The sequence below is a fragment of the Aythya ferina genome (assembly GCF_964211825.1).
Source record: "Aythya ferina genome assembly, chromosome: Z".
Classification (NCBI taxonomy): domain Eukaryota; kingdom Metazoa; phylum Chordata; class Aves; order Anseriformes; family Anatidae; genus Aythya; species Aythya ferina.
The window spans coordinates 3,204,879-3,227,092 of record NC_140299.1 but is presented as its reverse complement, the minus strand read 5'-3'; the positions used below and the strand labels follow the sequence as shown (position 1 = coordinate 3,227,092).

General features: G+C 42.1%; 1 protein-coding gene across 1 annotated transcript in view; it reads right to left on the bottom strand.

Annotated features, from left to right (window-relative positions):
* Window positions 1-22,214, bottom strand: part of LOXHD1 (lipoxygenase homology PLAT domains 1) — a gene marked incomplete at its 3' end in the record, with an annotated part of 155,757 nt that overhangs the window by 75,333 nt on the left and 58,210 nt on the right. The window contains exons 7-14 of the mRNA XM_084503075.1: window positions 20,611-20,734; window positions 18,641-18,891; window positions 17,753-17,888; window positions 15,071-15,231; window positions 14,031-14,117; window positions 10,252-10,387; window positions 8,089-8,243; window positions 4,992-5,152 (exon numbers count right to left, since the gene is read on the bottom strand). Coding sequence (XP_084359201.1) covers window positions 4,992-5,152; window positions 8,089-8,243; window positions 10,252-10,387; window positions 14,031-14,117; window positions 15,071-15,231; window positions 17,753-17,888; window positions 18,641-18,891; window positions 20,611-20,734 — 1,211 coding nt within the window. The remainder of the gene's footprint in view (window positions 1-4,991; window positions 5,153-8,088; window positions 8,244-10,251; window positions 10,388-14,030; window positions 14,118-15,070; window positions 15,232-17,752; window positions 17,889-18,640; window positions 18,892-20,610; window positions 20,735-22,214) is intronic.

Below are 22,214 nucleotides of genomic sequence, written 5' to 3'. Positions count from 1 at the left end.
GGGATGGAGGAGCAGAAGAATCTGTGGGGAAGACTGGGAAACTAATTACAGGAATTGAGCAAGGGTGGAGTGCAAGGAGGGAGAAGAGGAGCATGCCAAGACATCAAGACCTAAAAGAGGAAGACTTTACATGAGTTGACATTTTTGGGGTGGGGGAATTATTTTTACCTGGTAGAACTGGTCCTTAATACCTTTGTATCATGTAGTTCTTGATGCTGGCTCAGGATTCACATCCTTGGACAGGTATCCAATGGATAGGGGATCACATCATCCCAAAAGTCAAGGTTCTTCTGCACACATGGAAGTTAACTGGGAAGACCAACTAAATCTGAGCCTGACCTCTACCACCCCAGGACCACTGAACTCAGCATGGCTTTCATGAAGGCAGAAGCCCACAAGGTGGTATAAACTTCTGCTTTCTAGTGCTGTTTTTTTTTTGGTCCTGCAAGCTGATGTTTCTGCTGCCAGTGTACATGCTGCTGATTTCACCTTTGCTATTGTTTTAGGGACACATGTTTTGTCACTCCATTTGCTGATGTTTTAGGGAAGCGTGGGATGAAGCAGGATGAACCACTTCTGCACCAAGGTGGCAGGATGAAAATGCATTCCACAAGAAACAGATCTCTGTGTGCAGCATAACAAATGCTAACTGCTTCAGCAGTCAGGAATCCAATAAAGGAGGACACATCCCTAGGTAAATAATTTCCCTCTACCAACATTGGCAGCTACTGATGGCAAGGGAAGGAGTTTGCCTTGGAAGAAGTGGGTTAAAGCTGCTGCTGTAGAAGAAGCTGATTACTTTTTTTTTTCAGCCAAGAGAATAGTACTATTTTCTCAAGAATATGACTTTAACTAGTGACAGAGAAAGTGTTTGGATGAGCAATGCAATTGTATTCCTTTTCTTCAGCACATATGTTGCAATATCCTAAATTTACTCCAACATAATTCCAAAAGCATATCACTGAGCAGCAGATTGCAACCAGGGGTTTATAGTTGTACACTGAACACAAATGGATTGACACATTATAAACACATCGGGCAACAGAAAATGGATTTTTTCTGTATAGTGCTATCATATTCCTAATACAAAAGACCTGTCAAAACATTCTTTCATTTTACCAAGCCTCCATGCAATTTCCGTGCATGTAATTCTCACACCAGTACAGATTTTGGAATGGTGTGCATGCATCTTGTGTCACATGCTTGGTTTTACAGGGTTATTGCATGCCCAATGCTCCAAAGTGGACACAAATACAACATGAAAGATACTCCAGCACAAATCTCTAGAGGATCAGAGAATCAGGGAAGCACTGGAAAAATGTAATATGGTATCACATATAGCATTTGAAATCCTGTAGATAATAGCCTATGTGCAACAAGAGTGATTAACATACCCAGATAAATTCAGACATGCAAGCATATCTGCATGTGTGTCTTTAAATTCAACTTATATATATAACTACGTATAAAATACGCAGAAATTACAGAGTATTTAATGCAACACAAGGAGGTTTCTCTGGTTCCTTTGCATGATGAGCACTTTTGGCATCTGATTGAATAAATGTTCTTTTACAGGGACCTCCTAGTGCATCATCCCATTCATAGTCTCTGTTCTTCAGATAATTCATGATATTCCTTATGCTGGAGTAAAATTAGGATGTTGCAGTCCATATGCTTAGAAAAAAAAATATAACAAAGTATCATTAAAGGTTTCAGTAGAGCTGTAATGATTTATAACATAAAAAAAATCTATCCTATCATGAACTCATGACTGCCTGATTGAAAATTCATTTCTGGCTGGGATATAAATATTATGAAAAATAGGCTACTTTAAAGAATGTCAGCTAGTCCATTCCTGGACTTCCACAGAGCCTTGAGAACAAAACTGAAAACTGAAACACTCAGTCCTGAGCTTTGGAAAGGTTTGTCTCCACTTCTGGGGCAAAAGTTGAACTCCTTCATTTCAAATTTTTCAGTGTTATTTATTATCACAATAACTACTTCACATCAGCTATTATAAGGCGTATATATAGTACAATTGTATCACTGAATGATTCAGGGTTCAGTTCCAAAAAACATGATATTATAATATGATGTGCTCATAAGGGAAAAATAACACTGCAGTGCATCTGAGTGAGGTATACTAATTCTGTAAATAACACTTGGAGAAGTTGCATTTTCTCCTTGCGTGCACAGATCAAATGACCGCTTTAAACATCACTGACTGTAGGAAGAGCTACAAGCCTTTCTCTTTACAGCCAACTGTTTTAAGAGTTGAAAGCACAGGCCTGGGAGTCATTATTTCTGGATGCTCTTCCTGAACCTGACACAAATTCACGCTTAATCCACTTAGCTTCTCTTTATCTCTGTTGGCTCCCTTGTAAAACGAAGACTGTTCTTCTCATAGAACTGTTGTGACTATTAGGTTATAGATGTTCCTATAGAACCATAAAAAAAGCTTTCAAATTAAAAGACAAAACATAGCCATGCATATGAATACGTAAAAAGTAGGAACAGAGACTTCAATGAGTCACATACAGTAAAGATCTATATGGGTATCCTACGGGCGTTAGATATAATGGAGGCTGTTTAGCAGCTCTCAGCTGTATTATGTGTTTTTATAGAGGTAAGAAGCCTCTGGAGCTTTCTGCACATGTGAGATCTGTTCCTGCTGGAAAGCATTTTGTCCTCTAGCTGACTCAGAGGAACAGCTAAGCTGCAGCAAGTCTGCAAGAGCAGCTTTCAATAAGGATGCAGCAGCAGAAGCTGTTTCCTCCAGATCATGCAACTGTGCTGCGTGGTAGAGTTGAAGTTTATCAGGTCTTGGGGATGAAGGCAATGAGAACATCAGCATGTCCACTGGCTGGCCAGAGTCTGGCCAAGCAGAAAAAGAAGATTCCCCAGTGTACCCTGGATGGAGACTTGCATTAGCTAACTAACCCCACTTGCATTGGCTCACCAAAAGAAGGCTGCTCTTCTTGGACAAGCCTACTTCAGCCTCTTGGCTCTGAAAAAGCAGGCAAAGAAGGTCCTTCTGAGCACCCTCCAAAGCAGTGAGGATGTAAGCTGTCCTTGGCCCACAGGGCTGGAGGGGAACATCCAAACACTGCAGGTCATGGAGACATGTATCCCTCAGATGGAGGATGCAGTGGGTGAGCACCTTCGCCCTCAGATATCTCCAGAACCCATGACGACACCCGTATACTGCGATGATGCCCCAGTCTCCCCAGAGACAAAGGCACCAAAGATAGTGGTAGGGAGCAGCAATCCCCTGTGGTTGGAGGTGATCAGTCATGTTACCTTCTCAATCTGAGGGGAGGAGATAATGCTGGCACAAGGACAGCAAACAAAGCCGCACGAACAGCACAGACTTACTTGGAAAAAGAGACTGTAAGAAAGGTAAGAAGAGTGGAATTCCATCATTTGTGACTTGGAGCCTGAATGCACCCTATATATCCTAGGGATAAAGTCATTTTATTATTCTTTGTTGTTGTTGTTGTTGTTTTTCTCCCTCTGTTTTTTTTTTTTTAAGTCCCTGGCCTGAGGGGAACACCCTGTGGACTCTTTTGATCCACTAGAGTAAACCTAGGGGGAACAGGGTCATCCTGCCAAGCTGAGGGAAGACACATAAGCAGCCAAAAAAGGAGGCAATTCAAAATGAAATCTTAAAAAGGAGCCAGTTGCACAGTGCATTTAGATATGGAAATATCTCTGAAGAATCTGAGCAAAACAGCTCTTCACGTGGACACTTCATGTCCAAGCAAAAACCTGTCTAGCTGGGTTGCTTAACTCAGTAAAACATATGGTTGTTAAATATGTATCAAAAGGCAGCAATGACATAACATCGTGGTTTGTTCTTTGAAAAGGGAGAGGCTGGCTTGCTTTTCACAACCAAGATGACACTGCATCTGCTGCTCAGTGCTGTCTCCCCAGTGAATGTGCTCTCTGATGTGATGAGGCTTAGCAATTCAGAGGGGCTGGGACTGGCTCCTGTTTTATATTAGACTGACTCCCCTGATTATAGTGGTGTTCTGTCTGATTTATAGTGACAAGAGACAAGTAGCCAGCTTACTGGGTTTACCCCTGTTTGCAATTTAAGAATAATTGTGTTTGCATTTTACAATTCCACTTGTTTCCCTGGAGAAGACTTTTTACAACAGCTACTTGATGTGGTTAAGTGGAGCTCAGTGGACTTCCATCCTACAGGGTGGACATTCTTCAAGGGCAAGTGGGACTGCACAGGACACTGAACTATGCTGAATGTCTGTCTCTTATGTTTTCACCCAGTTGTCTCTGGTTTGTGCTAGGACGTGGAGGACCCCAGGTAATGCCAGAATGGATGTTCCATCTGGCTCCCCATGGGCAGCCTCTCTACCACATATTTCTTTTGGCCACTTGATTGTCTGGGAAAGAGAAGAATACATTTATAACTACCGAAGGGTTGAGTTACAACCCTTCACTCTACAACTATCTCTGTCTGCATGATATGCATTTCCCTTCATGCAAGGAGCTCTTAGGATGGCAGCATAACGATTTTACATTCTCCCAACACGAAAACAGCATCCCATTGCTCCTGGAAAGATGGGATGTGCATGCAAGGGAGCAAAACCTTGTCCCTCACATGCAATAAAGCTAGCAAACTGCAGCAGATTGCAGAGCGTGTTTCTGCAGCAGGCAATTGCAATGACACTCTATGTGGGACTGGAAGGTTGTGTTTTACCTTTTGGATATTCTCTATATTACAGAACTAATTGCTGAAAAGTTCACAATTCAGATTGCTGTTCATTTGGTAAGGGGAGTTAACAGTATCTTAAACCTCCCAATCCACACTCTTTGCTTTCAGGCTTAGCAAAAATAAATGAATGCATAAATAAAAAGGATTAAGCTGTGCTCAGAAAATTCCAGTCTTGGAACAATAGCTAGGCTCTTTAAATGCTGGCAAATGCATAGCTGGAGGCATGATTTGCAAGCACAAGCATTGTTTCCAGTACCTGTAGCAGGGGAATTCCACAGCCTCGCTTTCTGGCTGTCCTTCTTCCCTCACTATCACTTTGGCAAGGTACCAGCCACTGCTTCCTCCTTTGCCATCATGCCCTATCCTCACCCTCCTCACCTGCTTCAGCGTTACTGCTTCAACGAAGAATTCATCAGCCTTTGAGGAGGAGAAAGACAAAAAGGTAAAGCAGTATTTCTCCTTAAAAACAAACAACCCAAATTTATTACTGCAATCAAACCAACATCATCAGCATGCTGTAAGATAATTCTTCACGAGATGAAGGGGTAAGTACAAATTAATTTACCAAAGCATGAAAGCTTGAATATTTGTGCTAGAAGTAAAATATTAGATTTACAAATATACGATCTGCCAGCATTTTAAATCTTCCATGTCATTGCTTGCCCTCCACAACTGTAAAAAAGTAAATAAATAAATAAATACTAATTTGATTATTAAGAAGTTCACACAGAGAACCCCCATTTGGATATCAGCTTTCTGGGAGAACCTGGGCAGGTCACTGTAGACCAAATCCACAGAGGTATTTGGAGGTACAATCTGAGGACACCACCCAACATTAAAATGAGCTGACATGGACTACTGGGCACAATCTGATCTCCCAACATTTCCTCGCATGCAGGTGTCAGACGTGGATACACAGGGGTATTTCCAGGTGCTCAGGAGCCTGCTCCCTATGTTGTATTCAGAAGCTGGTGTGAACCTAGCCCAGGAGCTAAATACCCTTAAATTCCCATACAGACCAACAAACAGGCAAACTGCCATGGCTACCTCTGGCTGAGATGCTGTTTTAGGTAAGAGAAAGCTAACCAAATGTGGCAATCTGCTCATTCTTTATCATCTCCCAAAAGCCTGTGAAGCATATATGACAGTAGCAAATATCCAGTTAGCTCCTGGAAAACATGGTGGCCTGATAATGGGGGAAGAATAATAATTATAAATAAAATCATAATTTCTTCCATTATTCAGGACTCAAAACTGACTTTTAAAATACAGACAACTAAACATACTACCACTGTTTCAAACCTTAATGATGGGCTCCTATTCACAAACAACTGTTACTTACAAACTCAAAACTGCTGTATGGGGATTTAAGTTATCCAGACCTCACTGAGTCAGACTAAGTCAATGAAGTCTGATTCATTAGGTCTGATGTTCATCTTACTTATTAACGGCTGATATAAATTAATGAGTAAGTAAATGGATGGAACTGAAGCAGGGCAAACACCTAATTTAAAGACATCTTTAAATTTTACCATCTATACAGGCTGTTAGTTTGCATCTGCAAGCAAACTTTTCAAGTTAAATTGGTAATCAAGGTGCTATTGGTTTAAGTGGTTGTAGATTAAAGACTGCACTGACTTAGCCACATTTATTTAATGGTGTATCTGAGTTAATCAGTGTAGATATACTTGTTCAGTCTCTTGAACACATGAGATCCACGTTTGTCAGGATCAATCCATAAACAGCTTTCAATTCATTCGCCAGCTTTCAGCTCCTCGTGCCATAAGACCAGTTATTCATTAATAGATTCCAGTTTGGTTTATATCATCTGGATACTATTAATCACACAAACTGATTTCTGAAATTACTCTTCCTATTTTCTTGGGTATTTTTTTGTTGTTGTTGTTGTTTTGTTTTTTTTCTTACTTCATGAAGCTACCATATAGCTCATTTTGTTGGGATTAAATAATACAGTAATAATAATTATAATAATAAGTAATAATAATAGTCTGTCTTCAGTCTTCTGTGACCAAGACTTCAGTCTTCTGTGACCAAGTATTTTTTTTTTTGGACTCCACTGAAACAGTCTTCAAACCAACGTGGCTCATGACTCATTAAGACTTCCCCAAATGACAAAATGACTCTCTTTTATAGTTTGGACCTACTTTTTCAAAATAAATAATCTTATTATGCAAATGCATAGGCAAAAATATAATGTTTGCAGTGCCTATGTCTGCAAACCTTTATATCATGTAGAAGCAGAATAAAATTTACCACTATGTAAATATCATGCATTTCCACAGACAGGTCTTACCAGCACAAGAAAAAACTAATAAAAGTTATTTTGAAGTCAAAAAACCTCAGTGATCTTAGTGAAGTATTGGAATTTCTGAACACTCAAAGGTAAATCCAAAGCATTAATGTATATTTCAGAAGCTTAAATTCAATGGTCAATTTAGAAAATATGACCTCCTTTCATCTTCATTTTCTTTCCTTTCCAAAACTTCAGTCAAATAATGACACAGAAGAAGGGAAATCTGCAGAGTTCTGTGATCAGATTCTCAAACTCTCCTCCTCCAGGAGATACTGATTACATTCTATCAGTTTAAGTCAGACCCTAGAGATCCAATGTGCGCCTCGTAATTGAGTATATATTAAGTAGGTTGAACCCTTAGATCAGATCTGCACATTATTTGCTTGTTAATGTAGCAGGGGCTTAGCTACAGATTGACTTCTTCATTATCTCAGTTTTTCAGTGGAAAAGGCTCAGCCTTCATTTCAGGCCATTTCCCCCTCTTCTCAGGACCCGACCATACAAAACATGTTGACTAACAGACTGAATATAAGACACAGAAATTGAGTGCAGCACTGTTGAGGTGAGACTGGTGGAAAATTGAAAAACACATTAAGATTTTTGTTCTGATTTTCACATTAAATTAGATTTTTTTTTCCTTCCTTTGCCCCAGAAGCCAAATTTGTGCAATCTTAGATGGAGGGGGACAGGCTTCCCCTTGTTCTTGGAAGCCAGACAGCTTTCCTGGAAGCCTTCTCCAGACTGAAGACACAACTTCAACAGCCGCTACTTAGCTGGGGAGCAAATCAGGATGCTTATTTATGAAAATACCATTGTCAAGCAAGGGTACGCTGTCCCTAACCTAACCCCCCTTCCCAAAGCAACCAGTATGACACCCTGCAGCTGTGATTTCCTTCTCCCTGCTGCCCTAGGCCAAACCAGCAGGGAAGTCAGCCAAGATTGCAAATGCACGTCTTCAAAAACAAAAACATCTACAAACCATCACAAGCTTTGTTTGGCACTTTCAAGCCCACCTTAAGGAGCTGCTGCATGAACTTACGTTGCCTTTTTCGAATTTATTGACGTTGTTGATGCATTTGTAGAGAACCCGTTCTCCCGTGTCTCCCTGGTCACCGATGAGGCAGACGAAGACATTGGCATCTGTGCCGCTGCCGCTTACCATCCCTGTGCAAACTGTCACTCGGTATTTTATCACTGTGGAAGCATAAATTAATAAAGCAATTTCAGCAACACAGTTAATTGCCATTTAAATTTACAGCATTTTCCCACAAACTTGCAATTAATTTTAAGTGTTCACACTTCCAATTGGTAATCCTGTATGTGTATTGACTTTTATACTTCCATGCTATCACTTGGAAAAGAAAAAAAAAAAAAAGAGGAAAAAAAAAAAAAAAAAAAAAAAAAAAAAAAGAGGAAGGCCTGAAATATTAATAAAGCCTATAAAACCCCTCCAAAGAAGCATATGGAAGTGCCCTTCCCTTTGTATAAACCTCACAAACAGGGGTGCACGGTTCCCTTGAGGCCTTGCCCTGGCTCTCCTGCCTCCCCTTCCTGAGGGGCCTTGTTCAGTAAAAGCCTTGGTTTTGGCATCCAGGGGCATGGCCAGCAGAGGAAATGAGTTACAAAAAGTTAAATGTTACACTGATACATGGTGGGGGCAACATGGCCAGCTGGCCCCATCTCCTTGGGCCTTCTTGCAGTGCAGGAGACTGGATCGTGCCTTGTCTCCTTGTTACCTCTGAGATATTTCTTCAGGATTTTCTGGTGGGATTTTGGGTCACCACTTTCCTCCCCCAACTCAATCCTCAGCTGTGACCTCCCATTCTGTTGTGGGAAGGACTTCCAGAAGAGGTTTCGACATGAAGAACCAGCCCACAGACCGACCTTCTTGAAAGTGAGACCAGAAGTCCAGCATCACTGAATTTCAGAGGGGTGCAGACATCCCTGTGAGCAGCTTGGCAGAGGGAGGTGTGATCTCTTCTCCATGGCAGACAGGATCACGTTATTACCCTGTGTCTGACCTCTTTATACTCAAACCCTACGTTTTTTCTCTAACACTGAGTGAGAGCCTATCCTTTAGAAAGGGACTTGCTGATGGCACAGGCCAGCACTGAGCTCCTTCAACAAGCCAGGAGGCAGCACAGAAGAACCCATGTTTTGGGTGGTTTCAGGGACTTTCTACCATTCCTCCAGGCGGGATGAGAAGCAATGTTCCAGCCCTGCCTCCCAAACCCCCACGTGCGAGTGTCACGTCTTGCCTCCTCTCAGCACAATTGCTTCTTACAGGAGAGAGCCTGCATTTGAGTTCAAGCAGCCCTCTCCACAGCTGATTAAAAATACATTTCAAAAACAAATTTATTTACATTTTAATAACCTCTGTAATTACCATTACTCTTCCTCTTCTGAGGAACAGTTCAGCTGCATGCAGATCACTGAGTTTGTCAGAAATTTCAGAAAAGAGGGGACTTGTGGTCTGCAGAGGGTGGAGCCCCACTGGGTGCTTCAGCAGAAATGAAAGAAAACCCAGTGGCCATCCTGAGCTGTGCTGCTCTCCAAAATTTTCCCTACAAGTGCATTTAATTCTTGTGACCCGAGGTCAAGATAGAAGTGACCACTTCAGGAAGCCAACACAAAGTTCTGTGGCTTGCCTTAATTAAACTTCCAGTTTGAGCATAATTTACCCAATAAATATTTCTGACTGCTCATGCATACTGAAAGATACTTAATGCTCTTGCATGACTGTTCTCTGCATCTATCTATACATTTATACATTTAGCTGAATAAATGTGCATATATCTAAATAAAATTGTAAAGTGCAAAAATGATTGTGAAATTTTAGATAGGCTTTCAGCTAGGCATGCAATCCATGAACTTCCCTTCAAACCTAGCCTTTCATGTTTTAAGGGAGACTGGAGAAAATATGAATTAGAAAAAAACACAGCCCTGGAAACTGCAATGCTATGGCCAGATCTCTCCCACCTCCCAGCAGAGAGAAATCTGCTCAGAGTCAGAGCCTGGGATTTCTGATGCCTCATGCAGCTAATGATGCACACAGAAAATACTGCAGAGAGAAAGTGCCAGAAAGAGGAGCTAATTGAATGGCACCGCTCTGTCCGTGCATCCCTTAGACAAAGAGTTTTTTTTTTTTTTTTTTCCTTTTCAGGCCTCAAGTGAGCCCCTGCACAGAGCCCATGGCTCTCACCTGGCATGACTTCAGTCACCAGAGTCCCCTCTGCAGGGAGCTCCCGCACGATCTCATTGTCGTCTTCATTTATATCTAGCCAGCGGCCGCAGTTGAATGAGTATTTTTCTTTTGTCAGCGTTTTCAGCAGAGTTACCTTCATTAAACCAAAACACCGCGTGAGTTCAGAGTCTTAGAGACAAAAAGCAACCAGCTCCTGACAGGTCTGTGCCTGGGAAGCAAGAGCAGGTCGCAGCAGAGAAATAACACACATTAATAACGAGACTGTCGCAGCTCGCCCGGGTGCCTTCCGAAACGAGCACAGGCTGTCATAGCTGAAGCCTTTTTGTTCCTCTTTCCCCCCATCACTCCATCGTCCTGTGAAAGTTTTGATGGATACCGTGGCCCTGAGTAATTGCTTGTCATATGCCACATCGTGCCCAGACAAAACACAGGTAATCTGTTTCCTCAAATGGAGATGGAGAGAGGCAGAACAGGCAGGGTGTGCTGCCTAATGCATTTATTTCTAAAGCATGGTTATTGTGATAACTTTGTTCATCACCAAGGAGAATGCATTTTTGTAGGGATCTTATACATTTTGGGTAGGCCTTGATGACCTACACATTTGCCACTGAGAGCCTGGGTCCTAACATTTACCCTACCCAAAGTAAAGGGCAAAAATAATAAAGGAATTTTATGTAAAATTAAGTTTTCTGGCTGCTTTGCAACACTATAGTCCTGTTTCTCCAGCATGAACAAATTGAAGACCTTGGTTCTAGTTCTCAAACATTAAGTCACAATGCAGAATGGAAATACCAGCTCAGTCCTGAGTAGAGATTAAAAAATAATAATAAAAATATATATATATTAGGGATTATTAGGGAAAAAAAAATAAACAATGAAATGGAAGCTGTTGCTGTGCTACTGTATAAATCCACAAAACAAATCTTGGACAGTATTTGCACTTCTGGTCCCCTCAGCACAAAATCAGTGCACAACATGTTTAGGAAACACACCAGAAATGGCAGCAAGGATGATCAAAGTTGTGGAGTGTCTTCCAAATGAATAAGCAGCAAATAAGGTAAGAACCTGCTGATGGCTGGAAGAGCACCTAAAGAGAGGGTATGATGAAGGTGTGAGAAACAAAGTTGTGTTTTTGTAGTAGAGAACTAATTTTCTGTATTCAAAGGTAGTTGTGTAGTCATAATAAGGAGAAATGCTAAGTAGAGGAGTGGACAGTAGAAGGTCTCACTGTTACAAAATAAGGGAGAAGCTTGAGAAAAACAGGATGAGCAGTGTGAGAACAGTAAAACAAAGACCACAAGTTCTCAAAACATAAGAAAGGAGAAATTTAAGGGTTGAAAAAAAAAAATAAAAATGGTACATATATGTTATAGAGCAGTGTTGAGTGGCTTGTGAACCTGTAGTTCTCAGCCAATGAGGAAACAGGGGAGGTGATCAGACGTCGGGTAATAGGGAATAAAAGGTTATGATTGGTTATGATTTGTTTACTAAAATGCGCTCCTAATTGACAGGATGCCCGCCATTGCAATCGCAAATAAAATAGCTTCACAGAAGGTCCTGTCTGAAGAAAATTATGTGAGATTTTTCTCACAAAGGTCTCCAAAATCACAGGTGGAATAGAGAAGGCAGAGGGGGTTCACTCTCTCTTTGCTACGAGGAATAGCAGGCATCAAATGATCCTAGTAGAGCAAAGTTCAAAGCAAACAGAAGGACATCTTCAACCTCTGAAGTCCTTGCTGAAGCCATTATGGTTGCTAAAAGTTTAAATGTTCAAGGGGAGACAGAAACTTTTGGGCAAATAAATGGAAGAGAAACCTGCTAAACTCTTTGTATTTAGTAGATCTGCTCAGGAAGTACATCTCCAATTGGGAAAAGTCAAAAGATGGGAGAATATTAGGGGAATATAACATAAATGCTTGTCCTTTTCTAATTGTTCTCAAATCATGCACTTATGTGACATATGAGAGAAGACGCTGGGATAGATGGAAGTTTGGACTGAGTGGTATGGTTCTTCTTGTAGTAGAAAATGTACGCTTGCCTGAAAGTAGAGTAAGCCCAGCATGACATGTGAGAGGACTGAAACCTGTTAAGGAACCATTGTTAAGTATTCAGCTGGAAGTTCTGGGATGCTGTAATGTACACACAAGCAGTGGGATTTATGTGCTCTCAGCCTGATGCATCCAGAAAGTGTCAGACTTGCTGTCTAGAGGCAAACTGAGTTCCGGCATCATCACCATGTTTGGTCAGGCAGTTTGGCCTCAGATGAATCCTAAATACATTATGAGATCCTTTTTTTCTTCCCTGAACACAGTTGCTGTGCAGGAAAAGAAGACATACTTAGGGAAATGTAAAACTGTGACAGGACGAGGGGGAATGGGCTTAAGTTGAGCCAGGGGAGTTTTAGGTTAGATGTTAGGAAGAACTTCTTCACTGAAAGGGTTGTGAGGCACTGGAACAGGCTGCCCAGGGAAGTGGTGGAGTCACCATCCCTGGAGGTCTTTAAAAGACGTTTAGATGTAGAGCTTAGGGAAATGGTTTAGTGGGGACTGTTAGCGTTAGGTCAGAGGTTGGACTCGATGACCTTGAGGTCTCTTCCAACCTAGAAAATTCTGTGATTCTGTGATTCTGTCTAAGCATTCTTGCTTATCATCTGCGAACAAACTGTTCAACAAAATTGCACTGGCCTGATGTCCGACCAGCACTTTTTTTCTGATAAATACCATAGCCAGGCACCTTCTCCCACCATGTGGAGGACACCACAGTGCTTGATGTGCTCCCCAGACTAGAGCAGCGTTTGGCTGTGTATGCTTTCACAGCTCCCTGGCCATGCAAGAGAGTAGAATCTGTCAAAGCATGTCAGAGGCATGCAAGACAAATCTCTAAGTGGTAAATTGTGATTTATCATCACAGTTATTTATGGCTGTGGAGCAAAAGTGTATGTTTTCTTGAGTGCAGAGAAAGCCTTCCAAGCACTACATAAGAAGTAAGGGTGAAGCTCAGAGATGAACTTGCTGTTCTGCAGGCCTAGGTGAGGGTTGACAGTGTGGTAGATTGTTGCTCGTGCAACAAAGAAAATGTGACTGGAGTTCAAGCAGATCACCATGTTTATCCCCCAGGCAGCACAGTGCTGCTCTCTGCTGAATGGCCTCCACAGGCTCCTCCAGTCTGCACAGGTCCATTTCTGGCAACAGGGCTGTCATTGCTTCATGGCAGGTTACACTCCACTGTATAGTAGGAGTCTCCCATAAGTCAGTCTGTCTCTCTGACCAGCCTAAATAGGCCATAAAAGGACCAGTTTGCCACTCTTTACAGTAGCAATCTCAAACTAGAAAGATTTCTGAGAGGCAAGGGAAAAACCTTCTGGCAGCAGTGAGGGGGGACTACAATGGTCTGACACTGGAAAGAAGGGGGAATGCACTTTTCACCATCAATCTGGGCCGTCTGGAGATGCCCTTTCACATTGCTCCCATTTTCCATACAAATCTTGGCTAAACTGAGAGGGATAGGAAGGAATGTCCTCACAGAATCATGCATTGAATCCATCTCTCCCTGCATGTTCTTGCCCAGGCTTCAATGTGCTCTCCTTTACGTCTTGTTTTCATGCACGATTTCCACTTCCACCCCTCAGCCAGCACAGTCTGTAAATGGATTCACCTTTGACCACTGCACATCAAACTCAGCTGCCAGCTGAGGAACACAGCGACCCAGGACTGACACGACACACCTCTGTGACCAATGTACTTTGTCAGGTGTATCCTTCCTTGCTGTCCTCTCACCTTATTCAGATGCCAGCCAGCAAAAGGATTTCTTTTCTCATGCCATATCCGAAGCTTATAAAATGTGCCCAGATCAGGGAGCTCAATCTATAGAGGGGGAAACAAAAGAGCTTTATACATGTACATTTTTGTAAGTTAGCAAAACATCCATACCAAGGACACCACTGATCACTTTTTAAGAGACAAATGAGAGAGAAGTTGAAAACTAGACTAAAATACTATTGTTCTTTAAAAATAATGAACCTTACCCCACAGAGACGACGTGTGGCCTCTCTTTTCAGGAGGGGAGAACACAGAGACTGAATTCAGACACTCTTGATCATGAGAGCTGCTTAAAACCATTAAAAGCTAATAAGAACTAAAGCCTGATCTCAAGCAGGGCCTGCAAAGCAGAGCCATGCTTCCTCCAGAAGGCAGCTGTGGATGTTGGTGCAAAAGGGGTAAATATTTTTGCTTCAGCCACAAATTAAAATCTCTTGTTTCTCAAGGTTTCCCTGACAAGCCCCCAATTAAATTTGGGAATGTATTTTTTTCCTAAAAGAAAACGGAGATGGGAATGAAAGAAGACCCTCACCAGCATCCAGACTCAATGTGCCATTTAAGTTCAGCCCCTAACATTCATGGAGGCTGAAGACCAGATCACAAAGGAGAGGAAACACCTCTATAAATTCTCCTGTACATAGCTAATTCTTATTTAAAAAGACATGGCCTAAATGGGTGTGAGTGAGTTTGAAGGTAATGACTATTTCCTTCAGCAGCCACGGAGAAGATGTGGCAATTAAGCACAACCATAACTTGAAGTCATCACCACCTGAGCAATGTGGAACACCAGCCTAAGCCCTGTTTGGAGAAGACAGGTCACATCCACAGGTGAGGAAATCATTTTGCATCACCAGCAAACTGAATGACTTCATGTCCACTTCAGAACGATAGATATATAGAGGTAAAGGTCTCACGCTGGTGATTTTCTCTACAGGACTGACTCTAATACCCCAAAAAACAATGCTAAGCCAAATTTATTACTAACATCAGATTCATACCATGAATTTGTCAGTCTGTCCAGTTTCAAAGTTGTCTGAATTGTTGTCCAGTTTCATCTCATCTGACTTCCCCTTGTCTCCATAAATCTGGAAAAAGATGGTGGCATCTGTCCCTGCATTCTTAATGTCACTTGTCCAGATCCACAGAGACCAGGGACTTTCTGAAAGCAAATAAACAAACAAATAAAACAGAATTCTTTCTTTCTTTTCTCTGGGTGGTAGAGAGGTCTGGATGGTAGCAAAGCAAATCAGGACATTTTATCCTGTTCTGCACAAACATAATCAGCTGCCACTTGGCATACAGAAATGAGATTGCCTAGAACTATAATTCTGTGTTTTCATTTAAAATAAAATGTGAAAACACATAAATCACCTTTTTGCAGGTGAGCCATATTCTTTCATGTCATACATTACTAACAAAGTAAGGACCCAAGGATGTGCTCCATCTGTGTAGTTTCGGTGTACTTCTCCAGCACCCACAACTCTAGCTTCCAGCACAATTACCTCCAGTGACTTTACATTGGTTTTCATCAGAGGATGGTTGCACATATGAAAAAGTGAAACTATTTCTTCTGGAGAGACCCTCATCTGCATTCTTTATTGGTAATACTGTATTTCATATCTGCAGCACCTACAGGAAAAGGAACAGGTTTCTTTCCTGACTCATACATCAACTGAATTATTAACAAATCCTAATGAAAGAGTTGCTAACCCTTTCAGTATGCCCCAGCCCGCATGAGTGCAGATTGACCTTCAGAGCCCAGAATGGAATGTAAAAGTATGATGACGTGCATATAAATTAGACTTTTACTGATCTCCTCAGCATTTGATTGCAAAAAGGAGATGACAGCTACCAAAAAAATAAAAAAAAGGGATAAAAGTAAGTTTTCTTTTTAAAAAAAGTTTCACCTCTATTTTAATAAAATTCAAAATGTTCATGAAGACTCTCCTCCGAAATCAGCAGCAAGCTTTATCTGAGCAGCAATGAAGCAGAGCCAAGTCAGTGCACAGCACGTGATGCAGCAGCCTGGCCTCCCCAGGGAAGAGAGCAAGGGCAACGGGGACACCAGAGACCTCTCTCGTCTGCAGGGTTTGGCCCCTCTGACCTTTTGCTGAGGGAAAGGAGAAGCCATGTGTGCAGGGAGGGGCAAGGGGAGCTTGTACAGGGATTAAATGCAGATAGAGGGTTGTCAGAGAGAAACCACACAGGGAGAAGTCGGTGTGAGACAGGTCTGCAGGGACTGGGTGTCCCCTAGGCACACATCACCAGCCTTCTGGGGCTCATGGGCACCTTCCCCCATTGCTTATCTGCACGTCCCTTCACATCCAGGCAGTTGGGGAATTCTCAGAGCCAAAGCAAATATTCCCCCAGGGTACAAGCACCAGGGAGAGCTAGACCTGACACAACTGTTTCCCGATAACATTGAAGATAAGGGGGCAAAAAAGAGACTGTGGATAAACACGAGCTACACGCCGAGCTCCAATCTGCTGGGGGAGCAGCCTGCAGACGCTGTGCAGGGACTGATTTCACCATGGATACCCAAAGCGAGGATGAACCAAGCTTTGATCAACTTGCAGAAAGGGACAGTCCTGCGTGCACAGGGAGATAGGCGAGATGACATAATAGGTCTTGTCTAACGCCGAGTCTTACGCTTCCATAATCTGGCAGCTAAAGGTCACGGATTTCTCAGGGCTAATGCTCTCTGTCTATCTCCTGCACTGCGGCAGCAGGGGAATTAGCCTGTCAATAACAATCAGAGCTGATAATAGCGGGTTAAAGGTTGCAGATGCTTTAGTTAAATGGACCGAGGCAGAGGCGCAATGTGGTTGTAACACCGACTAACATTTAGATAAAGCTTATTTAAATGAACTGCTGCTTAAGCAGGAGCCCACCCGAAGCATCCGGATTAAACTGTGTCTATTATCCTAATTAAAACGTTCTGCTCACACATGCACACCGACGCAGGCGAGAGAGCAGCGACCCAGCGTTTCCCTTCAACACAGCCGGGTGCCAGAGTGGTGCGGGTAGACCACTGCCCTGCACCAGAGCTGCACGTCCGTATAATACATGAGCCTGCATCCTGCTAGAGAAAAGGCTTCAAAAGCCCTGCACACAAGCCATATTTGGCAGCTGGACAGGACTAAGAGATGTTTTTGTCTTCAATGACCAGGAGTAAAAAAGGTTGACTTCAGCAGGAAGGATGAACCAGCACCATCTAGACTGGTTGCACAATTCCCAGTTTGTGTTTTGCTGCCTGTTTTCCTCCAGTTTTGTCCTTTTAGGTTTTGTTTCATCTGGAGCAGCCATTCTTTGCTTCTGTAGTGGTCAGACATGTAGCCCTGCTTGTCTGCAAAGGTGAGGTGGTGGCTGCGGCAGCCCCAGCCCAGTGACCCTAGGTCACTGCTAGGTCCAATTCCTTTCTGTAAGGAAATGAGTGCTGTTCTTCAAAATCATTTTAAAGTTTCATTTTTATTTTATGTTTTGTTCTTTGTTTTTTTTTTTTTTTAAGTGCCCAAACAGGATGTTCAGAACCAGAACTCATACAGGACCCTGTTCATTTATACATCTACTTTATCATAAGTCTACCCATGTCATGGTAAATGGGTGGCATGCAAGGTGTTGTTGCTTGGTGGGGGGGGGGGGGGGGGGTGTCACAGGAGATCGTGGGCACTTGTACCTACTTTTCAGTCTTCTTTGGCGCAGGGACACCATTTCATAGAGCTCCCTCTCTATGAGGCCATCTCCTTCATCTTCATCCAGCCATTTCCCACACGGGAAGGTTTGCTCAATACCAGTGAATGGACAGTAAACCACCACCTAGGGAAAGAGATTGGAAAGGTGAGTTTATATTCAATCTCTGGCAACCCACAGGACCCTGGTACTGAGGTAAGTAACTGATGCAGACAGAGTTGGGGAGCTTGGTCCTGATTTCAAAGCCAAATTTTCTTAGATTTTCTGGCCGGTATTAACTATACTGGTTGCACAATTCCCAATCTGAAACATGTCTAAGACCTTTCTGTCTTGTTATTCACACCTCTCCAGAATTACACCAAAATGAGTCATCCAAGACAAGGCAAAACAGCTGATGCTGTACTCTTCCCCACATCCCATCGTGCTCCACTACCTCCCAGTAACAGCTGTGACCAGTCACTTCTTTTCTGGGCTCCAAAGCAGCATCTAAAAGCTTCAGGAAAGTCTGAATTTAGATGATAACTTTGAAATGCTCAGCACAATCCAAGACTGCATTTTTGCCTGGCCTATTGGGCAAACATCTGAAGGTGCTTTTGGTGCTGAGCAAAAAATAATCTCTGCCTTTGTGACTGCAAAGAGACAATCAGCCCAATTAGTAGGTGATTGATTTACACATCTAATGTGCCTTTGAGGCAATCAGCTACTTCCATGCATTATGTATAATATTGACTTGCTAAACTGCGGATATTGTCATCCAAATAAAGGCAGACCATTTTTTAAATTATTATTTTTTGTAATGAACTTATTTGGTTGTTGGGGTCAGGTTATGAATGAATAGGAAACAGCCTGAGAGCTGTCTACAGACGTCTTAGTCTCACCTTCTCACAATACCAGCCAGAACTGACGCCACAATTATCATGCCCAATGGTGACCCTGCTGAGAGGGCTGAGAAGAGCTGCTATCTCCACGTTAAAGAGATCTGTCCTGGCACGCTCAAATTCACCTCCTTCCAAGAAAATCTTCCCACTGTTCTTTAAGCCTTTGGAGCCATGGAGGATTACGTGGATCTTGGAGTTTGTGCCAGCTCCTCTGATATCTCCTGTCACTACAGCAACGTTGTACACAATACCTGAAGGAATCAGAAATTCAGTTAGGAAGAAAAAGAAAAGCTGAATATAAGATTTTTTATTATTATTATAGGATTTACATTGGGCCGTACTGATTTCCCACTGGTCTTTTTAACTTTCAACTTGCAGTGCAACGCTTCACTTGTTTTTGTTCCACGCATACTTCTGAGAAACGCATGGCTACCTTCAGAGAGTCTGAGAGGAACAGTTTTTTGCTGACAAACTCCCTGTCACATGGCCCAATGGAAAAATACTTTATTTTTAATCACCATATGGTGACAATTAGGTGAAGGAAAAAATGAATTGGCAGTTACATTGCTTGAATTTGAGAGGTCTCAAGCATCAGATATGTCAGAAGATGCTTAAAGGATGGAGTGGTGTTGCTTCAAACAGTGGTGGTGAGATTTGTAGCAGCACAAAACTCTGGAAATGTGAGAGAGAGATCTCAGCAAAGCAAGACTCGGGAGAGATATTGTCCCAGCTAGAAAAAATAAAAATATTTCTGAAAGGAAGTCTATTTGCAAAGACGTTTGCTCTTTTTTTCCATTGTAACTTTTAGGCTAAGAAATGTACCACTTCTTCTTACAAGCCTTATTTCTCAGAAAGCTCTTTGGCAGGCAAATCTTAGATCTATATAGTGGTGAATAAGGAGACATCTCTGTAGGCATAACAATGTTTAAGGGACCAAGTTAAAACAGTTCAGGTCCAGTATAAGTCCTTCCTTTGCTAACTTCACCCAGAAATTTCAGTATGGACTTTGGACTAAGCAAAAAGATCAGAACTCACTCTTTTCTAAACAACCATCTCTTTCTTTAAAGGTTACAATAAAAATTATATTCAGGCATCTTTTACCATGCATGTGGAATGTCTTCAACAAAACTCATGAGAGGAAGAGTACATATTTGCAAATGGTAAAAGAATAAAAACAGTTTTTAGTAAATTATTTACGTATTAATTGGAAGATTTCTTTCCCCCCATCTTCTTCCCATTTTTCGCAGCATGTGCCCTGCAGTCAGGATTCTGCACCCAAATCATTTTCTTTGCACACATGCAGGGAGCAACAAAAAGACCACAAGTGTTGTAAAAACATAAAATAAGAAAGGAACTCCATAGTCAAAGTGTTTACCTTTATACTGCTGAATAAAAACAGGTCGTGTAATATCTAAGACATCTTCTGCATCACAGTAATTTATTTTATTGACTTTTCAGGCAGGTTTCCTTTAACAATGACATAGCATTTTGTTTCCTCTGCTTTTTTTATCCATGCTGGATAATGAAAAAGCCAGTTCTGGGGCTCAGCATCACCCTTCTTGATTTGTAAAAGGATGCATGGCTCACAAGCCTGAAGTATAACATGCCTTACTGTGAGGCACCTTGGTGTCTGTGGGATTAGCAGCTGTCTGCCTTCTGGAGGCTGGTGAGTGCCTTGCACAAACACATGCTGGACCTTTCATCCTTTGCCCATCATTCTCTTATCCAGGTGTATGGGGTGACAGATCAGCGTGTAGGTCCTGCACAGCTTCACCAGTGAGACATGGAGGGGGGAAGGGGAACTACAGTTCAGGGACCTTTCAACAAAACTGCCTGTCACCAACATCTGGCCCACTGTAGGTGTCCCTGAGCACAAGGCATTCAGTCTTCTAACAAAAACATGGCTAGAAGCAGCAATTAGACCTTTGTATCCTTGCATTTCCCACCATGGATTCAGCACATGCCTTTACCTGTGGCTTCAGTGCCCCCTACAAGGATGTCCCTCTGGATTTTTCCATCATCTTCATCTAAAGCAAACCAGCGCCCAACTGGGAATTGGTACACGCATTTATTGCCAATGTCTTCAATGATCACCTAAGAGAAAAGAAACAGCACTTTGCAAAATACATGTGGAAAAAACAAAGGTGTTAGACATAGAGACAAAGGTGTTAGACAAAGAGGTGACAGAAGAGCAGGAGCTCGATGTACATGCTCTCACCTGACATTTAATATATTCAACACTCAGGCAGATCCCTCACCACTCCCTAATTAGCACAGATAGAATTTCAGACAATCAGTGAGTAAAAAACAGGCACTTTTCTTTTTTCTTTCCTTCTTTCTTTTTTTTTTTTTTTTTTTCTTTTCTTTTTTTTTTCCCCTCCAGTGAACTCAATCTGCATCTCTCACAGTGTACGAGACCAGATGTCTCTGCTAGCAAGACCAGCTGGCTGGCCTGTCTTCCTTCTCTCCAGAGCCCCTTTGCTGGCTACTCTTCTCCAGCAGCTGAATGGCAGCTCTTTGTTCTGCTTTGGGAACAGGCTGTCTCCGTTCTCTCTCAGCTTCAGAGCCTTGTTATGAAATAATACCAAGGAATTTTAGGACAAATCAAGACCGTTGGATCAGCTTGTGTGACCTAGTAATACCTTCTTATCCCACTCAGTGACTCCGAGATGGAAACACTTGCAAAGACAGCCTTGAAACCCTGGGGTAGAAATAGTTTCTCATTTGGAAGGGTTTGGCTCTGGGCTGTACTCTAGACATATTTTGCTGCAACAAGGCAGGGAACAATCTTCCTCCTTAATATTAGATTAAGCCAGTGTTAACCACTTGGAGTTTCTTGCACATCCTGCTGCAAGGCATTTCTTACCACCATTCCTGAAGCTTGCCATAGAGTTACTGCAGTATTCTTTTGATTTCTAATTTTGATTTCACAGTGAAGAGCAAAGAGTACTGAAGATTTTCAGCCGGAAAAGAAGAAATCAAAATCTCTATTTACCTGTATGGCTTATGTCTCAGAGAAAAAAAATCACTATTAGGGATAGAAAGTCAATGCTTTTTTTTTTTTTTTTTTTTTTCCACACTCCCCCCCCCCCCTCCCTTAAGAGCAAAAAGGGAGAATCTGAAATCTGTTCTTCCTGATAGACTTGTGAGACCATTCTTTGGGAACCAGTTTCCTGTTCTGTCTCTCATCCCACAGTGTACTATTGCCGGTAGCATCACAGACTCTTGTTGCACCTCCATAGACGTGGACAGTAGTGTCTGCTGGGGTACTAGCTCATCCTCTTGGGATTTCTGTTAAAGGATTAATTCTATTCATTCATTTATTTAGAAAAACAGCACTGAGTATAAGCTACACAGAAAGCACAAGAAAAATGAGAGGAACCACTAATGATGCTTAGCAAGTTCATCCAGGAGTGACCATGCTAGAGTCCCCAGTATTAGAGCAAGTTAGAATAAAAACATCAACCAACAGTAGAAAATAATGGAGTTATGGTTTAGCTTCTTCCTCCAAACTTCCAACTAAATTTGTAAAACAAAAGCTGCCTTTTACTTAATTACAAACATTTCAGAGGTT